The sequence below is a fragment of the Mesoplodon bidens genome (genome assembly GCF_964165515.1).
Source record: "Mesoplodon bidens genome assembly, chromosome: 3".
In the NCBI taxonomy this organism is placed as follows: Eukaryota; Metazoa; Chordata; class Mammalia; order Artiodactyla; family Ziphiidae; genus Mesoplodon; species Mesoplodon bidens.
In genome coordinates this window covers 174,002,435-174,025,881 of record NC_138178.1, presented here as the reverse complement: position 1 = coordinate 174,025,881, position 23,447 = coordinate 174,002,435, and the positions used below count along the sequence as shown (strand labels likewise).

The 23,447-nt window shown below is 46.4% G+C and overlaps 1 protein-coding gene across 5 annotated transcripts in view; it reads right to left on the bottom strand.

Annotated features, from left to right (window-relative positions):
• Positions 1 to 2,230: 2,230 nt before the first annotated feature.
• Positions 2,231 to 23,447, bottom strand: part of EML1 (EMAP like 1) — a 142,604-nt gene continuing 121,387 nt past the window's right edge. For 4 of the 5 annotated variants that reach the window (XM_081228156.1, XM_081228152.1, XM_081228155.1 and 1 more), the window contains 5 exons: positions 7,398 to 7,495; positions 7,199 to 7,286; positions 5,767 to 5,862; positions 4,376 to 4,506; positions 2,231 to 3,809 (listed from right to left, as the gene is read on the bottom strand). In XM_081228156.1, coding sequence (XP_081084282.1) covers positions 3,684 to 3,809; positions 4,376 to 4,506; positions 5,767 to 5,862; positions 7,199 to 7,286; positions 7,398 to 7,495 — 539 coding nt within the window. In that variant the 3' untranslated portion in view covers positions 2,231 to 3,683. The remainder of the gene's footprint in view (positions 3,810 to 4,375; positions 4,507 to 5,766; positions 5,863 to 7,198; positions 7,287 to 7,397; positions 7,496 to 23,447) is intronic. The other variant, XM_081228153.1, reaches the window with a different exon arrangement.

Here is a 23,447-nt window from a genome sequence, read left to right as displayed (position 1 = left end):
CAGCCGCCCCTCAGGGGCGCCAGTCCCGTCCCGCCTACACTTGTCCTCCCCCCTCACTCCCCCTAAGCCCCATGTCCTACCCGGTCGCTGGGGGTTTCTCCCGTCCCCTTAGGGGTCCGCAGTCCCCCACCGGGGCCTGGTAGGTGCCCTGGTTGTGAGGAGACGCGAATTCTGCGTCCTCCTGGTCTGCCATCTGCTGGACTGACTTTTAAAGTACTCCAGTCCCACTCCCCACCCACAGTTAGGAGAGAGAGTAGAAACGAGGCTTTCAGGATGTCAATAAGTTTTGAAGCTGGATGAGAGGCTTTCTCTACTTCTGTGTATGTTTGAAATTTTCTATTAAAAAAATTGAGAACCAGTACGAAGAGTAGCCTGGAATCAGTTTCTACCTCGCAAGAAGTACACACTTATCAGCTTGCTTCCCGGCTGTGTATTAGATTGACCCCCTTTGAGGAAGCCAGAGGGTCTCCAACGTTACTTCTTCTGTGCGCTCTTCTGCCTCAAAGATTAGATGATGGCAGCCTGTTCCCGAATCAGAGAAAAAACAACCAATGAGTGCCGTGTGCAACCTCTGGGCAGGGGAAGCAATCCCTCAAAAAAAACTGGAGGGGTTGGGAAGATGTCTGAGCGGGCTTTCCAGTGAACCACGGACAGCCCCTCCGGCCCACTGCCAGGGTGCACCTCATGCAGTGGAAACCACAGATATAAGTCCATGGATGCCAGGATCCACTGAACTTTCTCCCCATGCAGCTCCAGCTGGCTCTGAAGGCCTCCCACCCCATGCCTTCACCCCTGACCTTGTGCCCTCTCTCCTCCACTTGCCCAGGCTCTCCCACCATGCCTGGATCCCCTGCCCAGCATCACTTTGTACAAAGATGCTGGAAAACCATTTACTAAACGAGTAAAGAGCCCACAGTGGCTGCACAGCGAGCACCGAATCAAGCCACCCAGCTGCCAGGTCCTCCACAGCCCGCGTGTGGGTCTCTTTTCTGGCCCACCCAGCCCTCTGCTGGCTTTTCTCCTTCCTTGCTGACAGCTCATGCTCTACCTGCCCTTGAAGTCCATCGGAGTCCCCCTGGCTGGGTCAGAGGCCCTCTCCTCGCCCTGCTTGCCCAGGACGCGCAGACTCAGCACACCCTGGCTTCAGTGTCGGCCTCCTGCAGAGAGCATCACTCACGGTGGTACCTGCAGCCCGATTTCTGTTCTGCGCCTGCTAGCCAAACGCTTGCTTTGCACTTAACACTTGGATGTCTCAGTGGCCCCTCACCTCACTCCAGCCCGTCCCAGGCCTCATTATCCTCTTTCAAACTTGCAGTGCCCCCATCTTAGCTGACAGCACCAACATGTGCCCAGACCTGGGCCTCACCCACCGCCCCACCCCCTCCATCGCCAGGCCCTGCTGATGTCACCCCAGAAGCCTCTCTCAGACACTCCATTCACCTCTCCCCTGGCCACCGCTTGCACCGTAGTCCACGCCATCACTTCACCGAGATTAGGGTAACAGTCCCTCATCTGTCACTCTCCGCAGTAGGGCTAAGAGCTGATGTGGCCATAGGCCACTGGGAGGAACAGGCCTGGCTCTGCTTCTGGGGTCTCTCATTCCAGCAGAATCCTGGGGTTCTAGGCCTAGTTTGCCTGAGAGGTGGTAAGTGGTGGTACGTGGCCACTGCTTGCTATGTTAATGAATACCTGCAAGGTTAATACTGAGAATTTCGTTTAAAATGTAGGCAAGTGTGAAGGCAGCAATAATGATTTACATACACACCCCTTTTCCATTATTGAGCTTGGAAAATACTGAAAGTGTACAGAAAGAAAAGTAGATCTTCTAACTTTTGAGTCAATAATGGGCTTCCTTCCCTTCTCTGATCTGGTGATTCCTTAATTATTAATTTTAAAATGATTATTTTTGCCAGTATTTACATAACCAAGTAAACGAACAAATGGGTATGGTAATTAAGCTAAATTCTTGGGAGTTCCCTGGTGGCCTAGTGGTTACGATTCTGGCCTTTCACTGCTGTGCCCTGGGTTCAATCCCTGGTCAGGGAACTGAGATCCCACAAGCCACGTGGGGTGGCCAAAACCAACAACAACAACAAAAAGCTGAATTCTTTATAGTTATCTAATCTGATGAATGCTTACACACCATAGGCAAACTGCTGTTTTATTTGCAAATGACCCAGGTGAGAAAAAAAAATCTGGATATGAAACAGAATATAGTGTGAATCATATCTAATTTTAAATATTTTAATTTATATACTTTCATGATTATAGGTCAATAAGAAATCCACTTTTCAGATTTTATTTCATTATAGAATATATTTGATAAGGATACATACAAACAGAATCATCTTTAATACATATTGTTTACTGGTGCCCGGCATTTCCGCAGCAGGCTGGAGATGTAATAAAAAATGCTTCCCAATGTTCAGCTTCATCGGTCACTCTAAACAACCAGTGCTGTAGAGTTGATGGTTCAGTTCATTTACTTGCCTAGAACAAGTAAAAATCTTAACATTCGTCTTTAAGTCTGTTTATTACTCTTCTATTTTAAAATCTGAGATACATTCCCCAATGTAAACAATAAATTTCAATCTGCCACACAATTGAAATGGATAAGGCCTTCTCTGTTTTACTCATCAGAGCGCAATCTTTTTTCATAGCGTAATAAGCCGTCCATGCACAAAAGACAGGAAAAGAAGCTGCCCTTAGTACCTGGTGGAGCCTTCCAGACTTCTCCCCGCTGCAGGTGTATGGTACACTAGAGAGATATCTTTTTGACTTGGTCTACTTGGTCTTAAAATACAAATATACAATGTCCGTAAGCATTAAAATAGTAAAGCCTAGCCTTACGTATTCATTATGAATTACTAAAATCCTATACAAGTACAATACCATATCATGCCAATTAATATACAGAGGAAGGTGGCTAGTTGTCTCCACCATTCACCAAGGGCCTGTGAACGGGGAACAGAGGGGATGTGATTCGTGTAGGCGTTAAGTGGCTGACTGTATATGGTTAGGCAGACAGTCTAGCCGGAACTCCGAAATGCCTGGGTACCCTGCTGCAATAGTTAAGTTAATCTGGAGTAGAATCTGCTTAACACAAGAAGAATCTGACCCCTTTCTCACCAGCCTCCCAGAGGGAGAACTGAATGAAACCTTAGAAAATGTTAACCAAATAAAGTCTTATTTGCATTTCCTGATTCAGTTGTGCAAATCAGTTATCCATTCTCTTCTCCAATGACTTATCCTTTTAGGATCAGTTAATCAACAGCGATCATGATTCAGTACCTCGTTATCATAAATATGTGACTTAGCAACCTCCATGGTGAAATAGTAAAGCCTATATACAATCTTTGAAAAGGCATTCTGTGACCGTTTTTGAAGAGTTCATAGAAAAGTTATGAAGGATACACCAGTCACTTCTCGATGACACCGTAATGTAAACCTTGGCATCTTTTTTATATTAAGTGTTTTATATATTGTACAACAAAAGAGAGACCTGAATGGCTGACCTGCTGTGATGCTCACCGATCCACTAAGCTAAGGTAACCAGTAAAGGGCGTAATTTTCCTGAGGTTTGTGAGAACTCTTCAAACAAAGCAGAAATCACAGTGACTGAGCGAGCGAGACTCGAGTCTGTACCTCCTGGCCCGTTCTGCTCCCCCGGGGTCTTGCTGGGACTAAATGACCCGCCACTGCATGATGCTCGTGTCTTTGCCGCCGGTGGAGATGAGGTGGCTGTCGTCACAGAGGAAATCGACGTTGGTGACGTGACTGCTGTGCCCGCTGTACACGTGGCTAGGAGCCTGGGGGAGAATGACATGGAGGGAGCTGAACGCAAAGCCATCGAGGCGGGGCTGGAAGTGCTGGACGTCTACATTCGTGCCAAACCACATGGAGCCCCTGTACATTGAGAATCTGGTCTGGAGGGGACGGATGCGGGCAGGGAGAGGTTCAACCCCAGAGGCTGCACCAGGCACAGGCCGGCCCAAAGGAGGGAGGACCGGATGCAGGGGTGGAGGGGAGGGTCTTCTAGGAGGAGGGTCAGGTCTGGGAAGAACAAAGAGGGGTGTTCCAGGCACTGGTGTGGGCTCGGCTCAGCAGGGCTGAAGCAGAGGGAGCCGTGGTGGACAGCAGAGTGGGGCGGCCCACGAGGTGCAGAGGCGGACAAGCCAGCACCACGTGGGGGGGCGGGGTTCTCCCCGGAGGGCAGTGGAGGGGGGCCTGAAGTGCTCTGGGGCAGCCAAATGACGGTCACCCCTGCATTTGTGACTGGTGGCATCACTCACAGCACCTTTCTATTCAATTACCAACAGGCCAGGCGGTAAGTGTGCCCTGTGGGGTAAGGCTAGAGAAGAAGATGCGCCTTTACCCTGAACTGCGAGCAGGGGTAGGAGAAGAGGTGCACTTTGCCAAAGTCATCACCGGTTGACAGGAGTTTTTTCCCGTGGGCCCGACAGGCAGCATTGATGTCGGTTCCGTCCGAGCCTTCTGGCCACACTCCTAAAACAAAGACCCCAGACAGAGCACTGGAAATACCAGGACACAGGGCCACACTGTGTTGAGACTGGCCATCGAACTCCCACGAAAATAGAAATGTCCCAGATTTAGAGACCAGGCCCAAGGAACGCTTCGTCTCAGATCATCTCCCTACAGGCTGTTCCGGGAAACCCTCACTGTGTATACTGTTCTGCTGCATGAGAGTCGCAGTGACAGGCCTTCGGGGCTTCCACCTCTTTCAGGCCCCTTCTTGACGCTACAGCAGAAAGCAGGCCAGAATCCCTGGTTCTGGACACGATGGCTTTCTTTATCCCCAAAGCACCTGATGGGAAGCTGACTAGTCCTAAGCCTGCAGTTTCCTAACTTTTCTTTTTTGGGGGTAACTCTTTACATATGAGAGGCCCTCCAAAGAGCTTTTTAACTCTGGGACTGCCTGTGTGTTTCAGGCGTTCCTTGGTGTCAGCCCTTCATGGCTGCCGTCTGCCTGGTGGCACTGGGCAGGTGGGGTGTCTGCTCACTGTGGGCTGGGTGATGCAGCAGCTCTGACTCCACAGCCCTGTGCCCAGGTGGGCCTGGGTTGTGGTCTGGGGGATGGGATCTCCTGACCATTGTTTCAGGAAACCCTGTTGGTCCCAATAACTTTGGATATGAGAGAGCTGCATGCACATCATTTTCTTAACAGGCAGATCTAGAGTAAACCCAGGGCGTCCTAGCATTCAACACCAGAAGATGGTAAAACGCCAGCCCTAAGGGGACTTATGAACTTCTGGCCAATTTACTGACTTACAGTCATACATAAAGAGATTATAAGTACTGCCTTTTCTTTTTTATTCTACTAAATTGTGGCAATTTACTTTAGACCATTTATAAACATATTCCTAATCTAAACTTTGAAGGAGGTGAAAAATTTAGTTTAAGGGCCAAAAAGACACAATCACTCTAACAAATGGTAAATAAACTGATCGGGTACCATCTGGTCCATTTATCGAGGATGCTTGGCACTACCTCACATAGCGTTCTAGAGAATTATCTCAGGACCCACTTCATACGAGAGAAGAGGGTTCTGGTTCCTCTCGCCTGGCCATAGCTGGGCAAGCCCTGGCCCTTCCCCAGGGCTGCGGGGAGTGTGTCCTGTGTCCTGTGGGGCCCACAGGGTAGCAGAGCAGTTTGAAGCTGACCAAGAGATTTCATTACTATTAGAAAGTCATTCTAGAAGTAGATATATCCTATGTGTGAACAGAATGAAAGGTGCAGAAACCTTACCAAAGACGTGGAATCCCAAAGTGCAGGTGTATGTGGCCCATTCAATGTCTCTCGTAGTTTCCACACTTACGACTTGCTTACAAGCAGAGGGAATCCCTGGAAAGGCAAATGCAGGTCTGGTGACATCAGTGCCAAAGCCCCCTCTCCTTCTCGGGCAAGGCTGGGCCCTCGGAGCCAGGCCCCATCGGCTACAGAGCCCTCTGGGAGGGGGACACCATCCACCTCCCAGCTCCGCAGGGACCGTGCTCACTGCCCAAGGCCCAGGGCCTCAGTGGGGACCCCTCTTCTTCCGTTTCTTCTCATCTCCTTCTCTGGGTCTGTTCCCCCAGTCTGGCTTCTTTTCTTTGACCACCTCTGGTTCTGAGGCCCCTGTCTGCTCACTGTTCCCCTGGATACAACTCCACCCCCTGCTGTCAGGCTCCCTAGCCCTCTACCAACATACACTTGGGCATGCGCGCGCGCATGCGCGCGCACACACACACACACCCCATCCCTTCAGCTCCGAGTTAGGAATGGAAGCTTACGGAAACCAGTTATACCAAGTACCTATGGCGTTGCAGGTGATTTGTTTGTTCCCGTTAAACTCTCACTAGTGGAGTATGAGACCATGTCTGAAAAGATTCTAGACCCATGGCCTGTCCCTGAAAACCATCCCCCACGTCTGCCCCACATCAGGCAGGGCCTTCTATCCCGCCGGAGGGAGGCCCCTTTGCTCTACCGCCAGCAGCCCTGCCCAGGCCTGCTCCTCAACAAGGGGGGGCCACCTCCCCACCCACTGGCTCTTGATGCCTGTGGCCTTGTATCTGAGATGATATTTCCTCTTCCTTAAAATGGGACAAGCCAGAAAGTGCTGTGGGTCACCTGAGAGCCTGTGGGTGAAGCACACTGCACTTGCTGGTACCTTCCACTGGGGCAGAGACCAGGCCCTCCTCTGCCCTGGGACCCTGCACTTGGCACGCGGCGGGTGCTTGCCAGATGCTGGAGGAAGCAGCGCACGGCATGTAGCACGCGCTCGGCAAGTGCAGCCTTCATCGTTCACGCCTCCACTGCGCGGCCCTGCCGGGGCTCAGACCCAGCCGGGAGGGGCTGAGGGAGGAGGAGGGGCCCAGGGGGCTGCTGGGTCTCTGCCCGTGAGGGTGATGCCTTCACGAGGGGCCATCCCTCTCGCCAGGACAGCTCTGACCCACTCTCTCTGCTTCTCCCTGCAGGGCCCCGCCTTCTCCTCCTGGGGGCCCGAACCCCAAGTATCTCAGTGCCAAGATGGGGGTGTCCAGCCCAACTCCTGTACTGTGCAGAGGAGGGGCCCAGGCCCAGAGACGCCATCATGTGTCCAAGTTGTATGGGGCGTGGGTTTTTGCAGGAGGCCCCATTTGGTCTCAGAGTGAAGGTTCTACGTGATCTGTACCCAGACCACACCTGGGGAGCCACTCACAGTAAAGGATTTCATAGTCTCCGGAATTCGACACGAGGAATTGTGAGTTTACAGACCAGTCCAGGTGAGTGATGAAGCTGGAATGACCCTGGGAGAGAACACACTGGGTGAGTTTCACTTGCCTTATAGATTCCCACCCACACTGTCGTGATGTGACAAATAACTGCACAGACCCATGAGGAGTGACCAGCACGCTCACCGAGCACTTGCCAACCCGTGCGTACTTCCTCCCGTTGTCACTGACTCCGTATATGTAGATGCAGTTGTCATGGGAGCCTATTGCTAAGAAATTCCCATCTGCAAAAACACGCGGGATTACGTTTCAGTTGTTAAGAATAAACATTTTATCAATTACAAGCGATAATGCTAGTGGCCATTACAGAGTTAGAGAAAACAGCCGCGAATTATTTCAAAGAGACAAAATTTGCTTTTAAATCAATCCTATACCACTTCCAAAGCTATCTTTTGAAAATCCACATCTGATCAGATTCTGCCCCTTAAAAAACCTTCCCTGGCTGTCCCCACTGCTGAAGGATCAAGACTCAGGTCCTCAGTGGGGCCCCCAAGGCCCTCCAGGATGTGGCCGCATCATTCCTCACTGAACAGACCGGGTTCTCTCAGGCCTCTGGCACACTGCCCCCTGCCCCCCGCCACCTGGAAAGCCCTCCCCTCACCTCTGTGCACACTGCCCCCTCCCCCCCGCCACCTGGAAAGCCCTCCCCTCACCTCTGTGCACACTGCCCCTCCCCCAACCTGGAGGGCCCTCTCCCCTCACCTCTGTGCACACAGCGCCCCCCCATCCCCACCCCCCCGCCCCGCCCGTAAGGCCCTTCCTGCTGCTCTTCCAGTGGGCCATCAGTTAGCATCTCCTTTACCCAGGTTTCTGGCATCAGGAAAGCTTAAGGAATCGGGCCGTGATGCTCGTGTAGAAACACAAGGGAAGGAGCTCACTGTAATGTAAAAGCAGAGCAGTCCCTGTCGCTGGCAGATGAACCTGCCAAGTGTGAAGCCAAAGTGGGGAGGCCCAGGATGTACTGGGACGGAAGCGGGGCCTGAGAGACTAATCTGGAGGAGGTTAGACCTTCCTGGGGCCAGGAACCGGAAGGAAGGAGAAAGGAACCACGTGGGGGGCGGACAACCTGCACCCAGAATGGAGCCTAGAGAAGGGGGGGTCTCCGCCCATGAGCTCGGGGACAGCAAAGGTGTCCCTCCTCTCACTGAGCGCCAGTTCCTCCATCCACGAAGCATGGCACCTTCTCATCGAAATTCAGAGGATTCCCTTGGACAATGTCTGTAAAGGTCCTAGCGGTCACTGGCACATCATGAGGTCAGTAAGGGTTCTCCCCCCACCTCTTCCCCCTGGTTTTCCTTCTCGCAAGGTAGGAAGACCTACAGGAAATAGCATGGCCTGGCGCCATCAGGAAATGGTATTTTCGGAAGTCTTGTCCAATGCCTGGTCAAAATAAAGGTGTTGGCAAGTCAGAGTTAGCCTGTCCAAAGCAGGACTCGTGAGGGGGTGGGGTAAATGGGCTGAGGACTGCTGAAGCTGGGGGCAGGCCACCTTCTGCTGCTGATGGTTCTAGAGAAGGCCAGGGAGCTGCCCGGCAGACCACCTGCACTTGATCCTCCAGCTGATCAAGCCCTGACAATAATCATGATGATGACAGGAAACAGTAAATGCTAACAAGAATTACTATCAAATAATTATACGAGTCGACATTTGTTGAGTAATTACTATGTACGGGTACTATTCTAAACTCTTCCTGTATTAACTTACTTAATCCTCATAGACCCCTGTGAGGTAGATATTATCTCCAATTTTCAGGAGAGGAAACTGAGGCATGGATGGTAAAGTAACTTGCACAAGGTCACACAGGTTTATAGAAGCTGGGATTCGAACCCAGCAGTCTGACCAGAGCCTGAGCATTTCTTTGCTAAATGCCATTGCCCCTGTGACAAAGAATAAGGGTGAAGAACAGCTGAAAATCTGATAAATGATGTACGCATCCTGGCTTGTACACTCTTTTTTTTTAACATCTTTATTGGAGTATAATTGCTTTACAGTGTGGTGTGTTAGTTTCGGCTTTATAACAAAGTGAATCAGCTATACATATACATATATCCCCATATCCCCTCCCTCTTGCGTCTCCCTCCCACCCTCCCTATCCCACCCCTCTAGTTGGTCACAAAGCACCCAGCTGATCTCCCTGTGCTATGTGGCTGCTTCCCGCTAGCTATCTACTGACTTGTACACTCTTAAGCACAACGATCTTTAGATAAGAACCACCTTATCATTTGTTAACTCTAAAATAATGAGCTCTCAGGCTTCCCTGGTGGCGCAGTGGTTGAGAGTCCGCCTGCCGATGCAGGGGACACGGGTTTGTGCCCCTGTCCGGGAGGATCCCATGTGCCGCGGAGTGGCTGGGCCCGTGAGCCGTGGCTGCTGGGCCTGCATGTCCAGAGCCTGTGCTCCGCAACGGGAGAGGCCACAACAGTGAAAGGCTCACGTACGGCAAAAAAAAAAAAAAAAGAACTCTCCTTCATCATGGAACCATTTGTTATGATTTTGCCTCCTCCATCTTTTATGATTTTGGCCACTCTAAGTACCTCATAAGTGAAATCATACAATATTTGTCTTTTGGTGACTGGCTTATTTCACTTAGCATGATGTCAAGGTTCCTCCACGTTGTAGCACGTGTTAGGCTTTCCTTCCTTTTTAAAGCTGAATAATATTCCACTGTATATCACATTTTACTTACCCATTCATCTGTTGATGGACACCTGGATTGCCTCCATGGTTTAGTTATTGTCAATAGTGATGCTATGAACATGGGTGTACACATACCTCTTTGAGACTCTGCCTTCAATTCTTTTGGGTATGTATCCAGAAGTGGAATTGCTGGACCATATGCTAATTCTACTTTTAATTTTGTTACGAACTGCTGTGCTGTTTTCTGCAATGGCTGTACCATTTTACACTCCCACCAACAGTGCACATTTCTCCACATCCTCACGGACACTTGTTGTTTTCTGTTTTTTTTTTTTTTTTTTTTGCGGTACGCAGGCCTCTCAGTATTGTGGCCTCTCCCATTGTGGAGCACAGCCTCCGGACGTGCAGGCTCAGCGGCCATGGCTCACGGACCCAGCCGCTCCGCGGCATGTGGGATCTTCCTGGACCGGGGCACGAACCCGTGTCCCCTGCATCGGCAGGCGGACTCTCAACCACTGCGCCACCAGGGAAGCCCCATATCTGTTTTTAAAGATGAATGCAAAATAGGATTTCACAATCTCCCTTGGCAATTCACTTCTAAGAGCCTAATGAGATTGTAATTTCACCTTAAAATTTGAAATACAAAGTTTTCATGTAACGGTTTAAGCTCATTCATAAATATGTAGTAAAACTCTCTGCCTAATACATCAAAACCAAGCAGTTTCAGTCACTATGCTAATCAGAGGCCAAATGAAACCCAAGTGCCGCCTATTTCTCGGACCTCCAGAGTACTTTCTCATCCTGTGAACCACATCCTCTCACCCGTAAACTCTCTATACCTCACCCCCAGCTCTCTCAGAGACTACAAAATTCCTAAATTTACTCGACTAAAAGAAGCGGGCATTTGGTCCCAGAAAAAAATCAGCTGGAGGACTCACTCATAAGAACAGAGAGCAGGGGTCTGGTCACCTGGAGGAGAAAGATAACACCATAGCCAGGTTCACTGACTGCCTCTTTACAAGGTTTGGGGATGGGCTTCCACACAGCTCATAACTAAGTCCAACAGTATTTTAGGAGCAGGGAGAATTTGTCCAGCTGTGCAAATGACAAAACTGAGGTTCAGTCACTTGCCTAAGACGACACAGCTAAGTGCGTGGCACGGCTTGACCTGGGCTGGAAGGACGAGTGAACTGTGGGCATGGGAGACAGTGCACCAGGTGGGAGCACAGCAGGGTCTCCAGGGTAGCTGTATGGCTGCTGTGCATCCGCCCTGCTTGTCACACGGGGCAGGTGATTTGGGGCTCTGCAGGAGACTGCTGCACCTGTATGGGGAGCATGCCTGGTGGAGTGCAGGCTTGGGGACGTTGTGTGGGCAGGAGAGAGGTTGGCTGGGTGGCAGGGGCTGCATCCCAGCGGGTCTCTAGTCCCACCTGGGCAGCAGAGGCGGGATTCGATGCTGGGGTGATGCAAGTGAACACCAGATTCTGATTCATTCTTATAAAAGCAGAGAAACTCCACGTCTCAATGATACTGATAAGATTAAAGAAGAGATCAGTATAATCACATGAGCAATGCATTAATCCATTGTGATCTTCCCTTTTTCATCTTCACGTTTAGGGTTTTAGATTTTTTTTATTATTATTTTTATTTTTATTTTTTTTTGTGGTACGCGGGCCTCTCACTGCTGTGGCCTCTCCCATTGTGGAGCACAGCCTCCGAACGCGCAGGCTCAGCGGCCATGGCTCACGGGCCCAGCCGCTCCGCGGCATGTGGGATCTTCCCGGACCGGGGCACGAACTTGTGTCCCCTGCATCGGCAGGCAGACTCCCAACCACTGCACCACCAGGGAAGCCCTAGGGTTTTAGATTTTTAATCCAAGTTTCAACAGGTTGAAACTAGACCAGGCAGGCTAAGTATTTGCAGTTGGGCTTAACGAACATGAAATTATCTTCTTCCAATCTCCATTCTCCTTTTAAAAAATTTACAAATTTAATCCAATCCAAACTCCATTGGTCCGCTGACAAAGTGCCCTGTAAGGTTCCTGATGTGCATGTCAAGTTTGAGAACTGTCCCTACTACAGTTCTATATTTAATGAACCTATGAGGGGCCTGGCAATCGTAGTTGACTACGGTTTCAGTAAAAATTCACATAACATTAGCTTGTTAGCATTAGGCCATCTTATGTAAGATATTTCATAAATGAAAACATGTAATAAAATGTGACTGAAATGGTTACCAGATGATCCATAGAAATGCTCTAGGTCTGTGGTTCTCAGGATGCCAAAGAACCCCTCCCTCCACAAGCCCATGCACTCTGGGAGACTCTAATGCACGCCAAAGGCTCGGCTTCACTGGCTCCCAGCGTGCACCTGTGTCTGGGACTATCGCTCTGAACCTCCCACTTCAACCAAAGGCCACATACAGATTATCAGCCATTGAAACCTGGACCTCTCACTAGTGCCTGCGGAATTGAGAAATTATCTGAAAGATTCAGTTCTCAGCCCATACAGTTAACTTCAGGAAGCAACTGCTTACCTCTCACCCGCCCTGCACAACATAACACCAACCTTAAAGAGGATTTACAAAGCAGTCTCACTTCCACCTGAGCTCATCCTACACACCCCATCTGCAGCAGCAGGTAGGTGTCTGCTAGCGAAGAAATGTGATCATGCTGAATTCTGGGGAAGGCATTCTGGCTTATTCATGATTTAACTTGAATTTTAGGCTAGCTAAAACAGCCTATTTGTGGCCTATCAAACATACACCGTACATCTGCTTTACTCACTAAAGAAAAGGGTGCATTGACCAGAAGTAAAGAATATCTACGTTAAAAATAAAGATTAGGGCTTCCCTGGTGGCGCAGTGGTTGAGAGTCTGCCTGCTGATGCAGGGGACGCGGGTTCGTGCCCTGGTCCGGGAAGATCCCACAGGCCGCGGAGCGGCTGGGCCCGTGAGCCACGGCCCCTGAGCCTGCGCGTCCGGAGCCTGTGCTCCGCAACAGGAGAGGCCACAGCACTGAGAGGCCCGCGTACCACAAAAAAATAATAATAATAAATAAAAAATAAAGACTAAATGCCTCTCTTCCTGGGATGCCAGTGCTGGTCCTCCCTCAATGACGAGATTCCTTTTCCAGGCACCAGGTGCCGTCCTGACTTGCTGTGCATGTGCTGTTCTGTTTTTCTTTTTAAACCTTGAAGAAATGTATCCCTGACTTGTTTGAAGTTCTTTGTTCTGACGCGATATAAAACTGCTGAAACCATGCTTCTCTGGAGCAGTGCCTCAGAATTATCTGAGAGGCTGTCTCCTGGGCTATGGTCCTCACTTTGGCTCAGTTCTATGCCTATTAGAGATTGGCTTATTGAATATTTCCATCTACAATGCTTGGCATAGTTGGCAGGATATCAGAAAAACCCACGTGGGGTCACCTGGAGTCTACTTTTCTCCCCCCAGCCTTTGATATTTATTTATTTATTTATTTTTGGCTGCATCGCGTTTTAGTTGAGGCACGTGGGATCTTTCGTTGTGGCGCACGGGATTCTCTCTAGTTATGGCGCGTGAGCTCCAAGGCGCATGGGCTCTGTAGTTGCAGCACGTGGGCTCTCTAGATGAGGCGTGCAAGCTCAGTAGCTGTGGCGCACAGGCTTAGTTGCCCCGCGGCATGTGGTATCTTGGTTCCCTGATCAGGGATCGAACCTGCGTCTCCTGCACTGGAAGGCGGATTCTTTACCACTGGACCACCAGGGAAGTCGCTGGAGTCTACTTTGGATGGATGCTGGGTAGCAAGCATGGACCCTTTGAGCCCCAGCCCCAGCCCCCCAGCTTCACAGCACTCTTGAGGTTGGTTGGTTGGTTTGGTGAGTTTTTCCTGATGTCTGGATCTTCTTGTATGAAGTGGCAGTCCATGACTTCTATTTGAGCTGTTACCTTAAGACCTGGACTCTTAAGGGGGTACCAGTACATTTCCTAGGTGAAAGGAACCTAGCGGGAAGTTCCAGGCAAGGGATCTAGATGGAGTGTCCAGGTAAGAAACCTAGAAGGAATTTCCAGGCAGGAAAGGCCTAGAAGGAACTTTGGGGTAAACTGAGTTGGTTGACTTTTTTAAAAATGTGGCTTAAAATTGGAAGGATTTGTACTGTATAATAAAATGAAACTAAAATAAATCAGGAAATTGCGCTTCTAACGCCTAACGGCTCCAAGACAGGCCAGCCACTCACTGGAACTCCGGCTGGCTTCTACAATTGTAGAAATGATCTAGCTCTAAAATGGCCAGAATGGGACTCTTTTGACATTCTAAAACTGAGTTTTGCATGTGCAATTAAAGAAAGCTGGCTCAGGCTTCCCTGGTGGCGCAGTGGTTGAGAGGTCGCCTGCCGATGCAGGGGACGCGGGTTCGTGTCCCGGTCCGGGAGGATCCCACATGCCGCAGAGCGGCCGGGCCCGTGAGCCATGGCCGCTGAGCCTGCGCGTCCGGAGCCTGTGCTCTGCAACGGGAGAGGCCACAGCAGTGAGAGGCCCGCGTACCGCAAAAAAAAAAAAGAAAGCTGGCTTGATAAAACATTTTTTTTTCAAAATTCTGACCTGAGAGAATAAAAGTACTCCTTTTTATGCTTGAATAAAATTATTCAAGCAAACTTGAAGGTATAACTCTTATCACGTCCTTGAAATGCAAGCACAGCCCACACTGCCTGAGACCACAGCCTTGGCTCAACTAGTATAACCTAAAACTGCAGAAAAGGGGAAATGAGACCTTTAAAAACTCAAGCAGGAAAACTCTGAGATCTCTGTCTATCTGGATGTGTGTATGTCTGTATGTACATTATAAATATAACATGTTTCTACCTCCAAATGATATTATCAAAATTAATTTGAAAAAGAGCTCTATTTAATTGACTTCGAAGTAAGTGCTTACCAATGAAATATTTCTAACTATAACAAGTAACTAACCCCTCACATTTTTTAAGTATCATATGATCCAGGATTAATCTTTAATAAATGAAAATAAGTTTAAGTTGTTGATTTGGTTAATACAGACACGTCTTTAAGTCACCAACATTAAGTGTAATACTTTTATTATACCTAGGTTTATTGAAAGTCAATTAAGGGACTTCCCTGGTGGTGCAGTGGTAAAGAATCTGCCTTCCAGTGCAGGGGACGCGGGTTCGATCCCTGGTCAGGGAATTAAGACCCCACATGCCGCGGTGCAGCTAAGCCCGTGCACCACAGCTACTGAGCTCGTGTACCTCAACTGGAGCCCGTGTGCTGCAAACTACAGAGCCCATGAGCCTTGGAGCCTGCGCGCCACTAGAGAAGAGAAAAAAAACCCCACACACCACAACTAGAGAGAAGCCTGCGCACCACAGCGAAGAGCTGGCGCACCACAACAAAAGATCCCGAATGCCTCAACGAAGATCCTGCGTGCCGCAACTAAGACCCGACGCAGCCAGAAAAGCCCAAAAAAAATCTTAAAAAAGAAGTCAATAAGCTCATGTTATCTCTGTTCCAAAACTTGTCAACAAGAAAATTAACTTGGTATGATGATGTTTTCATAAGTAGGGAAATAGAGATACATGAGATAAGAGTTTTTAGGTAAACTCTTTAAGAATAATTATGTTTTATATATAGTACGTTTACTTAAAAATAGTTCCTCCAGATTTTGGTAACTTGGAACTTTAGAGTTTTGCTAAGTTAATATAAATTATGAAAATTCATTAAATATACAGATCATTTCCAAATAAGATAAAATACTAAAACATTAATTGCTAAGCAAATCTAAGTTTACCTCTTTGTCTTATTAGAGAAAAACTAAAGATGTTTGGGTTTATTGGACACACATCTTATACCACATTGAGAAAAGAAATTACGCTATAAGAAGATGTATGTTTCTAGACGTTATAGAAAATTTTCATAAGTTTGCCAATCGGGAAATGTTAATATGAGAAACAGTTCACAATTGTTTGCTTCTTAGTTTTTGCTAGAGATTAATGTTTTTTAAGGGTTAAAAATTATATATGTAATTCATGCTACTAGAAATATTAAGGGAAATATTTCAGTATACAAGGAAAATAAGATGTGTGTTTTCAGTAAAAGAAGATATGGAATGGAAATGCATTTTGTTAAGGGAAAAGAAAGTGATTTTGTCCTGAAGCATCTCAAAGAGAGATATTAAACTAATTAGGTTTATTTGGTATGTTAAATAACATGGGAAGCATGGTCAAATAAAAGATAACATTAAGCCTTTTTTATATTCTGTCTATATAAGTATATATTATAGGTGTTCCAGAAATTATATGAAATTCTTGGAAATATTATATGTCCCGACATAAAATGCTATTTGTCATCAAAATTGAGGCTCACACTAAAGGGACTGAACCCAAGTATTAGGGAAATACTCCAGCTGACTTTCAGGCAAAGGCAACGACAAAATCTGTAAAGATTATGTAACAATGTAGATACAACAAATTTTCTGCTTCTATAAAAGTTAACCCCCCACTGTTAGACTTTTGCCATCCTGACGCTTGTGACATGGCAACAGTCTGCTCCTAAATCAGATAATTAAGATGGGTAGACAATAGCTGTGAGTTAAAACAGCCCGGGCTATGGGAAACCCATGACGGTTGCTTGGCTCTCCCTGCTCCCTGGAAAACCCCATTGTTGTTTGATGGGTTAAAGCCGTTTCTTGCTGCAAGGCTAATGTCCTCACAATGACAAAGAAACTGTTAGAAATTGTGTTTTCCACTTGGGATATACTTTCCACAATCTCCAGTAATCAAAGGCACCCATGTCGTTGGGAAAATCATATAAGCCTTAACAAAAACCTTACAAATTTCTTGAAATCATCACTGTCACTATCACCCTCAATCGTCAGGCAAGGTCAACAGAAGTGATGGAAAAACTGGACTCAAGTGGAACAAAAATTAATTACATGGGATTGAATGAACTGATAAATATTATAATTTTTGTGACTTTCATCTAAAATATTACTGGCTTTTAATCTTTGTTTTCCAGATAAGGGAACCTTTCCCCTTAAGCTAATTATGACTTACAGCAATTTAGTAAATTATACCTTTGTAAACAGAATTGAAGCATTTATCTTTTCTCTCTACCTGGCCTCTCCAGAATTTGGAAACTCTTAGGTTCCCAGCAGCCTTTCCAGGTGAATAAGGAAGGCCCCTTCCTGGCAGGTGCAGCAACCTCAAGATATTTTGGACCTTGAGAAAAGAGGAATTCACCTAAGTCTGTAGGTATTGCAGGCAGAATCTAATGGCAAGTCTTTGGTGTGGCTTTCCTGGCTTTGAGAGGGCTTTTGAAAGTTCAATTTGAGATTCCCTATGAAAAGTTCCAGCAAAGCCAAATTTAAAAGAGCCTATATGATCAATTACATTTATGTAAGTAATCAGGCCAAGTTTACTGAAACCAGAAATATTTTGCAAACAATTTAGTCTTAATTTGACTATATTTGGTAAAAATGAGGATTATCTATTTATTTAATACAAAATTGTATGTATTTATTTAAAAGCCTGCATTTTCTTCCCTGGACTTAAAGCACAGCATGTTGAATCCTGGCCATATGACTTAATACGAAATTTCTCTTTACTCACACGTGAATTTGGGGTGGGGATGGGCATCAGATTAAGTTCTTTCTTTTCATCCTTAAGATTATTTCAAGGTCAAGTTATTTGCTTTGTTAGTTTTGCAAATATTTCTTAGCTAAAATGAGGATAATTTAGAAAGAAAAATTATGTTTCAATAATATACCTTTGTGGATATTGAGGTTTTATATATATTGAGGTTTCTGTATTTACTACCTATATCCAAGATGCTTCTTTGTTGCTATGTTACATTAAAGTTTAACTGAATTATTAACAGGATATTCTAAGCTTGTTTCTGAAGCTGTTTACAGTTATTTATCTTTGGATGAAGATCAGATGCACCATGACCTGCACCCAGGAGATTATGAATACTGTAAAAGACATTTTTTAAAAAACTCTCTCTCCAACCTAGATGGAAGGACCCTTATCAGGTACTCTGCACAGTGAAAGTGAAGGGAATTGACTCCTGAACTCATAGTCCCCACTTAAAAAGGGCCTCCACACCAGACTGCTCTATAGAGAGGACTGCTAACCTCAAACTCACCTTAAAACAACCATCAAGCCAGGTAGAGAAGATGACAACAACAGGAGACAGGGGGCCCACAAATCCAGACTAGGTCGGGAAGACCCATCCTACTAGTTCAATTGAACTGTTTACTAAATGTTTGTCTCCCTATCAAAATTGAAGGTTACTGTTTTACTTTTAGCTATATTTTTGTCCCAATGTTCAGGATGGAAAACAAAATCTTTAGTAAAGCTATCACAGAGTATAGCTACTGGGGGAAAATCTAACCAATTGGTGGATCTGTGGTCAAATTCCTTGGTCAATACAAGACCGATATAAGCCCCTCATAATACGTATCACTGACTGTTCAGGTTTTCCTAATGTGACCACTCACCCAGACTAACCTCTCTCTGGCCTGATCTTTCAGGTTCAAATTTTCAACATATTAATATGTCCATCCCTTGTCTGATACTATCCTCAGTCCTTAGAGACCGAGCACAACTTACCCTAGGGCCCCTTGATCTGTCCCTCACTTAACTGAAAAATGTCTTGAAGAGAAAAATGCGAGTAAATTATGGCAGCAGCTACTGTATATTAAATACCATGCAAATAACTTTTGGAAAGTCTACAAGAAGTGATCCATAGTTTAATATTGTGTTGACAGGCTTCTCTGGTGGCGCAATGGTTAAGAATCCATCTGCCAATGCAGAGGACGCAGGTTCAAGCCCTGGTCCGGCAAGATCCCACATGCTGCGGAGCAACTAAGCCCGTGTGCCACAACTACTGAGCCTGCGCTCTAGAGCCTGCGAGCCACAACTACTGAAGCCCACGCACCTAGAGCCTGTGCTCCACAACAACAGAAGCCACCGCAATGAGAAGCCTGCGCACCGCAACGAAGAGTAGCCCCCACTCATGGCAACTAGAGAAAAGCCCGTGCGGAGCAACGAAGACCCAATGCAGCCAAAAATAAATAAATTAAATAAATAAATTAAAAAAAATTGTTTTGACAAAACTCCCAATTCGTGAGGCTATCAATGAGAGCACTCTGGGAGCCATCACCTGTGCTCCCCCAGGTTTTGTCTTCATAGGTGGTATTGGAATTGACCCACCTTCCCAAGGATGGGCACATACATTTCTTAAAAGCTGACAAATAGAAGGTTTACTCTTATTGGGACATTATGTTACTCCATTGTCTGTACATCAGGAAATAGATGAACTTCCTTTGTCTCTTCATTACAGAGTCAAGAGAACCATGTTAGAAAGATACTAAGATACCTGGTGGCAAAATCTTTGGGGAATCTTAATTCCTAGTGCAGGAATATATGGTTTACATATTGTCACAAAAAAGATGATCAGAAATCTATCAGCCACCATTGGTTAAATAGCCAAAGAGACGGCAAAAAGCATTGCAGCACAACAGACATCCCTAAGTTCCTTAGCCCAAGTAACATTAGATAACAGGGCTGCCTTAGATTTTCTACTGGCTAAACAAGGGGGTGTTTGTGCTATTACTGCTCATACCGTTTGTTGCACTTATATCAGTACCTCCGGAGAAACTGAGATGCACCTAGAAAGAATGTCCCAAAAGGCAAAATGGTTATAAGATATAAGAAAAACTGACCCTTTAAATGATCTGTTTAGTTGGCTCCCCTCAGAAATAGGCAATTTTTTGCTCTGCTTTACAGATGATTATCATTTTCATAATGTGTATTATTGTTCTTTTCCTAGCCATCAAGTTACTCATGACATATATCACTGCTTGCTTTAAGCCTACTGCTAAAAGCACATGTACAATGTTTGCATGACAATTTGATACAACTGAAAAAATATATAGCCTATAAAATATTTCCCCATTAGCATACCTCTGTACTTGTTCACTATGTCTGCTTAGTTTCCCCCTATGTGGATAACTAGGCAAATCTCCATACATATATAAACAACAAAAAAGAGACCAAGCACCAAGGGACATGATGGACACAGGGCAGGCAGCAACCACCCTGACATCAAGGGACAAACATTTTGATCGTCAGTGCTTTCTATTGAAAGATTTATGATCAAAAGAGGCAATTAACGCAAAAATTTTCACATACTGAGACATGGAGAAGTCATTCTGGCTTATACATGATTTAACTTGAATTTTACACTAACTAAAACAGTCTGTTTGGGGCTTATCAAACATACGTCAAACATACATCTGCTTTAATCATTAAAGAAAAGGGTGCACTGACCAGAAGTAAAGAATGTCCATGTTAATTTACATTCCCACCAACAGTGCAAGAGGGTTCCCTTTTCTCCACACCCTCTCCAGCATTTATTGTTTGTAGATTTTTTGATGATGGCCATTCTGACTGGTGTGAGGTGATACCTCACTGTAGTTTTGATTTGCATTTCTCTAATGATTAGTGATGTTGAGCATCCTTTCACGTGTTTGTTGGCAATCTGTATATCTTCGAACCTAGGGCCAGGACAGGAATAAAGACGCAGATGTAGAGAATGGACTTGAGGACACGGGGAGGGGGAAGGGTAAGCTGGGACGAAGTGAGAGAGCGGCATGGACATATATACACTACCAAACGTAAAACAGATAGCTAGTGGGAAGCAGCCGCATAGCACAGGGAGATCAGCTCGGTGCTTTGTGACCACCTAGAGGGGTGGGATAGGGAGGGTGGGAGGGAGCGCAAGAAGGGGGGGATATGGGGATATATGTATATGTATAGCTGATTCACTTTGTTATGAAGCAGAAACTAACACACCATTGTAAAGCAATTATACTCCAAGAAAGATGTTTAAAAAAAAAAGAATGTCCATGTTAAAAATAAGGATCAAATGCCTCCTTTCCTAGGATGCCAAAGCTGTTACTCCTTCAAATGATAAGACTCCCTTCCTAGGCACCAGGTGCCATACTGACTCGCTGTGTACATGTTGATCTGTTTTTTTTTTAACCTTGTAGAAATCTACCCTTGACTTGTTTGATGTTCTTTGTTCTGACAAGACATAAAACTCCTGAAAACCACACTTCTCTGGGGCAGTTCCTCAGAGTTATCTGAGAGGCCGTCTCCTGGGCAACAGTCCTCAGTTTGACTCCAAGAAAGCTCTTTTCTACCCCTATTATAGACTGATTTATTGATTATTTCCCTCGACACTGCCTATGTCACTGACTGCAAAGGCAGCATTTATCACGGTCAAGCCTGGCAGCTGGAGTGTATTGGTCCTTCCCAGCATCCTGGGGGTCAGCTCCACCCATAAAGCTCAAGAATTGTTTGCTTTTCCTCTAGCTGCTGGCACAACATCCAGAACTTGCATGAGACTGAAGGAATGAGAAAAAAGCCCTCATAGTTTGATGTCTTCTCTTCTTAGCAAAGCACAGCTCAGGGAGCCACTGGGAGATGCCTGCTAATGCAGCTTCCTGTGTGGCAGCGCGTGTGTGTGTGTGTGTGTGTGTGTGTGTGTGTGTGTGTGTGTGTGTGTGTGTGTGTGTGTGTGTGTGTGTGTGTGTGTGTGTGTGTGTGTGTGTGTGTGTGTGTGTGTGTGTGTGTGTGTGTGTGTGTGTGTGTGTGTGTGTGTGTGTGTCTAAAACCTGAATCCGAAAAGAAGCTAGCCGGTAATCTACAATAGTATAGCCCACGTGCCTGAAAAATCTCGTGTGCACCCAGAAAACTCATAATGATGATCACAGTGTGCTGTGCATCTAGTCAGATGCCCTGTAGTTAGTTTGCCTGCATTCATGCATCAACTAATATTCACTGAGCATCTATTCTGTCTATGTATATATTACCTCCTCTTTGTACTCTGTTGCATCTCCTCTCAGCTCGGTGCTGGGCATACAGTGCTGAACAAAACACTATGGGACTGGGGGCCACAGCCCGAGGATCCGGGGCCACCACCACTGCCATTGCTGCTGATGACATCACGTCACCCATGCCATCTGCACAATGCTCTGCCCTTCAGAGAACACGTTCACACCTCCTCTTCTGGTTGAGCCCCACAGTAACTTGTCTGATTTGACAAGGGACAGCTGGCTAATGAAGAGAGGGCACTGGATCCACATGCAGGTTGCCCTGATTTGGCCCAGGCTCATCACCTCTGCCCCACACAGCCTCCAGTCAATGACTCTAAAACCTGAGAGGCCGAGTTACTGGTAGTGAGGGCTCTCTGGTCTCCAGGGGACAGTCATTAGTATAACTGACAAGAAATAGAAATGGACTCCCGAAAGGACCCTGCTATGTTAGCAGGAGCTAATAGATATCTGAGGGCTTTCTAGAAAAGCAGCTGTAGATGAGGCCCTCCTGCACTCAGCAGAGGTTCAAAATAACTAAGAAAATGATGAGAAACACATAGGAGGATGCAAAATATTGCCCAGGATGAACAGAACGTAATACGACACTTAAAATGTCGAGTCAAGTAAGGTACTTCTCAACATGGAGAAAAGGTTCCCAAGGCGGCTGTGCAGTTGTCTGTTTAGGATGAGAAGTTGTAAGTCTTTGGGTGCAAGGGTCTAAAAAGGGCATTCTTTCTATAAGGTTACCTCTAGAGAACAAGAACATAGCCCCACCATGAGATAGGTACGGCCATCTATCAGCTTATAAAATAGAAGACTCCTACAGAGGGACGGCAATTCAGTCTTGGCCAAGTATTTCCAAGGATTAAAACTGCTATTTCCAGGAGTGTTCACCTAGCTGAAGGTCCTACATATCACAGAGAAAGGGTGCTTCCTAAACCAAAAGCATAAATGATGAGGCTTAGAAACAATGACCCACCCAGTAGCCACGAGCATCCCAGGAACCCAAGCTGTCAAAAGGACTCAGGAGCCAAACTGAAGTGGCCAATAAAGGATACATTGTTCCACGTACCATAACTATCACAGACTGGAACGCACCAAATACACTTAAATTCATAATGGCACCCAAACCACCACCAGCAGCAACTGATGGTTGTTCAAGGGAGCAGAGAACAAACTCACTATCTTGGAAACTGGTAAATAAAGGGAAAGAAACTAAGCATTTATCTTGGTTAACTCTACCATATGAGTGGGTAACAAAATAGTATACTATTTGGGTAACAAAAAGTAGATGAAGGGAAGTTTCTCTTTATAGAAGTACTATATCTGATAAATGAAGAAAGGCTAAAATAGAAAAACCAGTCCCCTTATGGATCTAAGTGTTGGGCAGTGACGGCTCTAATGGCATAGACAGCGAGACAAGCAGACCTCATGTGTCTCTTGTAGGAAGAGGAGACCAATACACATAGAGCCGGAAGAGGATCTAGATCCCAAGTTACATTACAGGAAATACGGGGGACAGAGGGACATGTTAAGCAACACCACAGAGATGCACTCACAAAAATCCAGAGTGTGGAAGATGCTCTGGGAAAAATGAAGCAGCTTGTTCAACAAATGAACTGCAAGCGAGGGTGGCGTGTGTTTGCTTGTGTGGGTGTGGAGGGAGG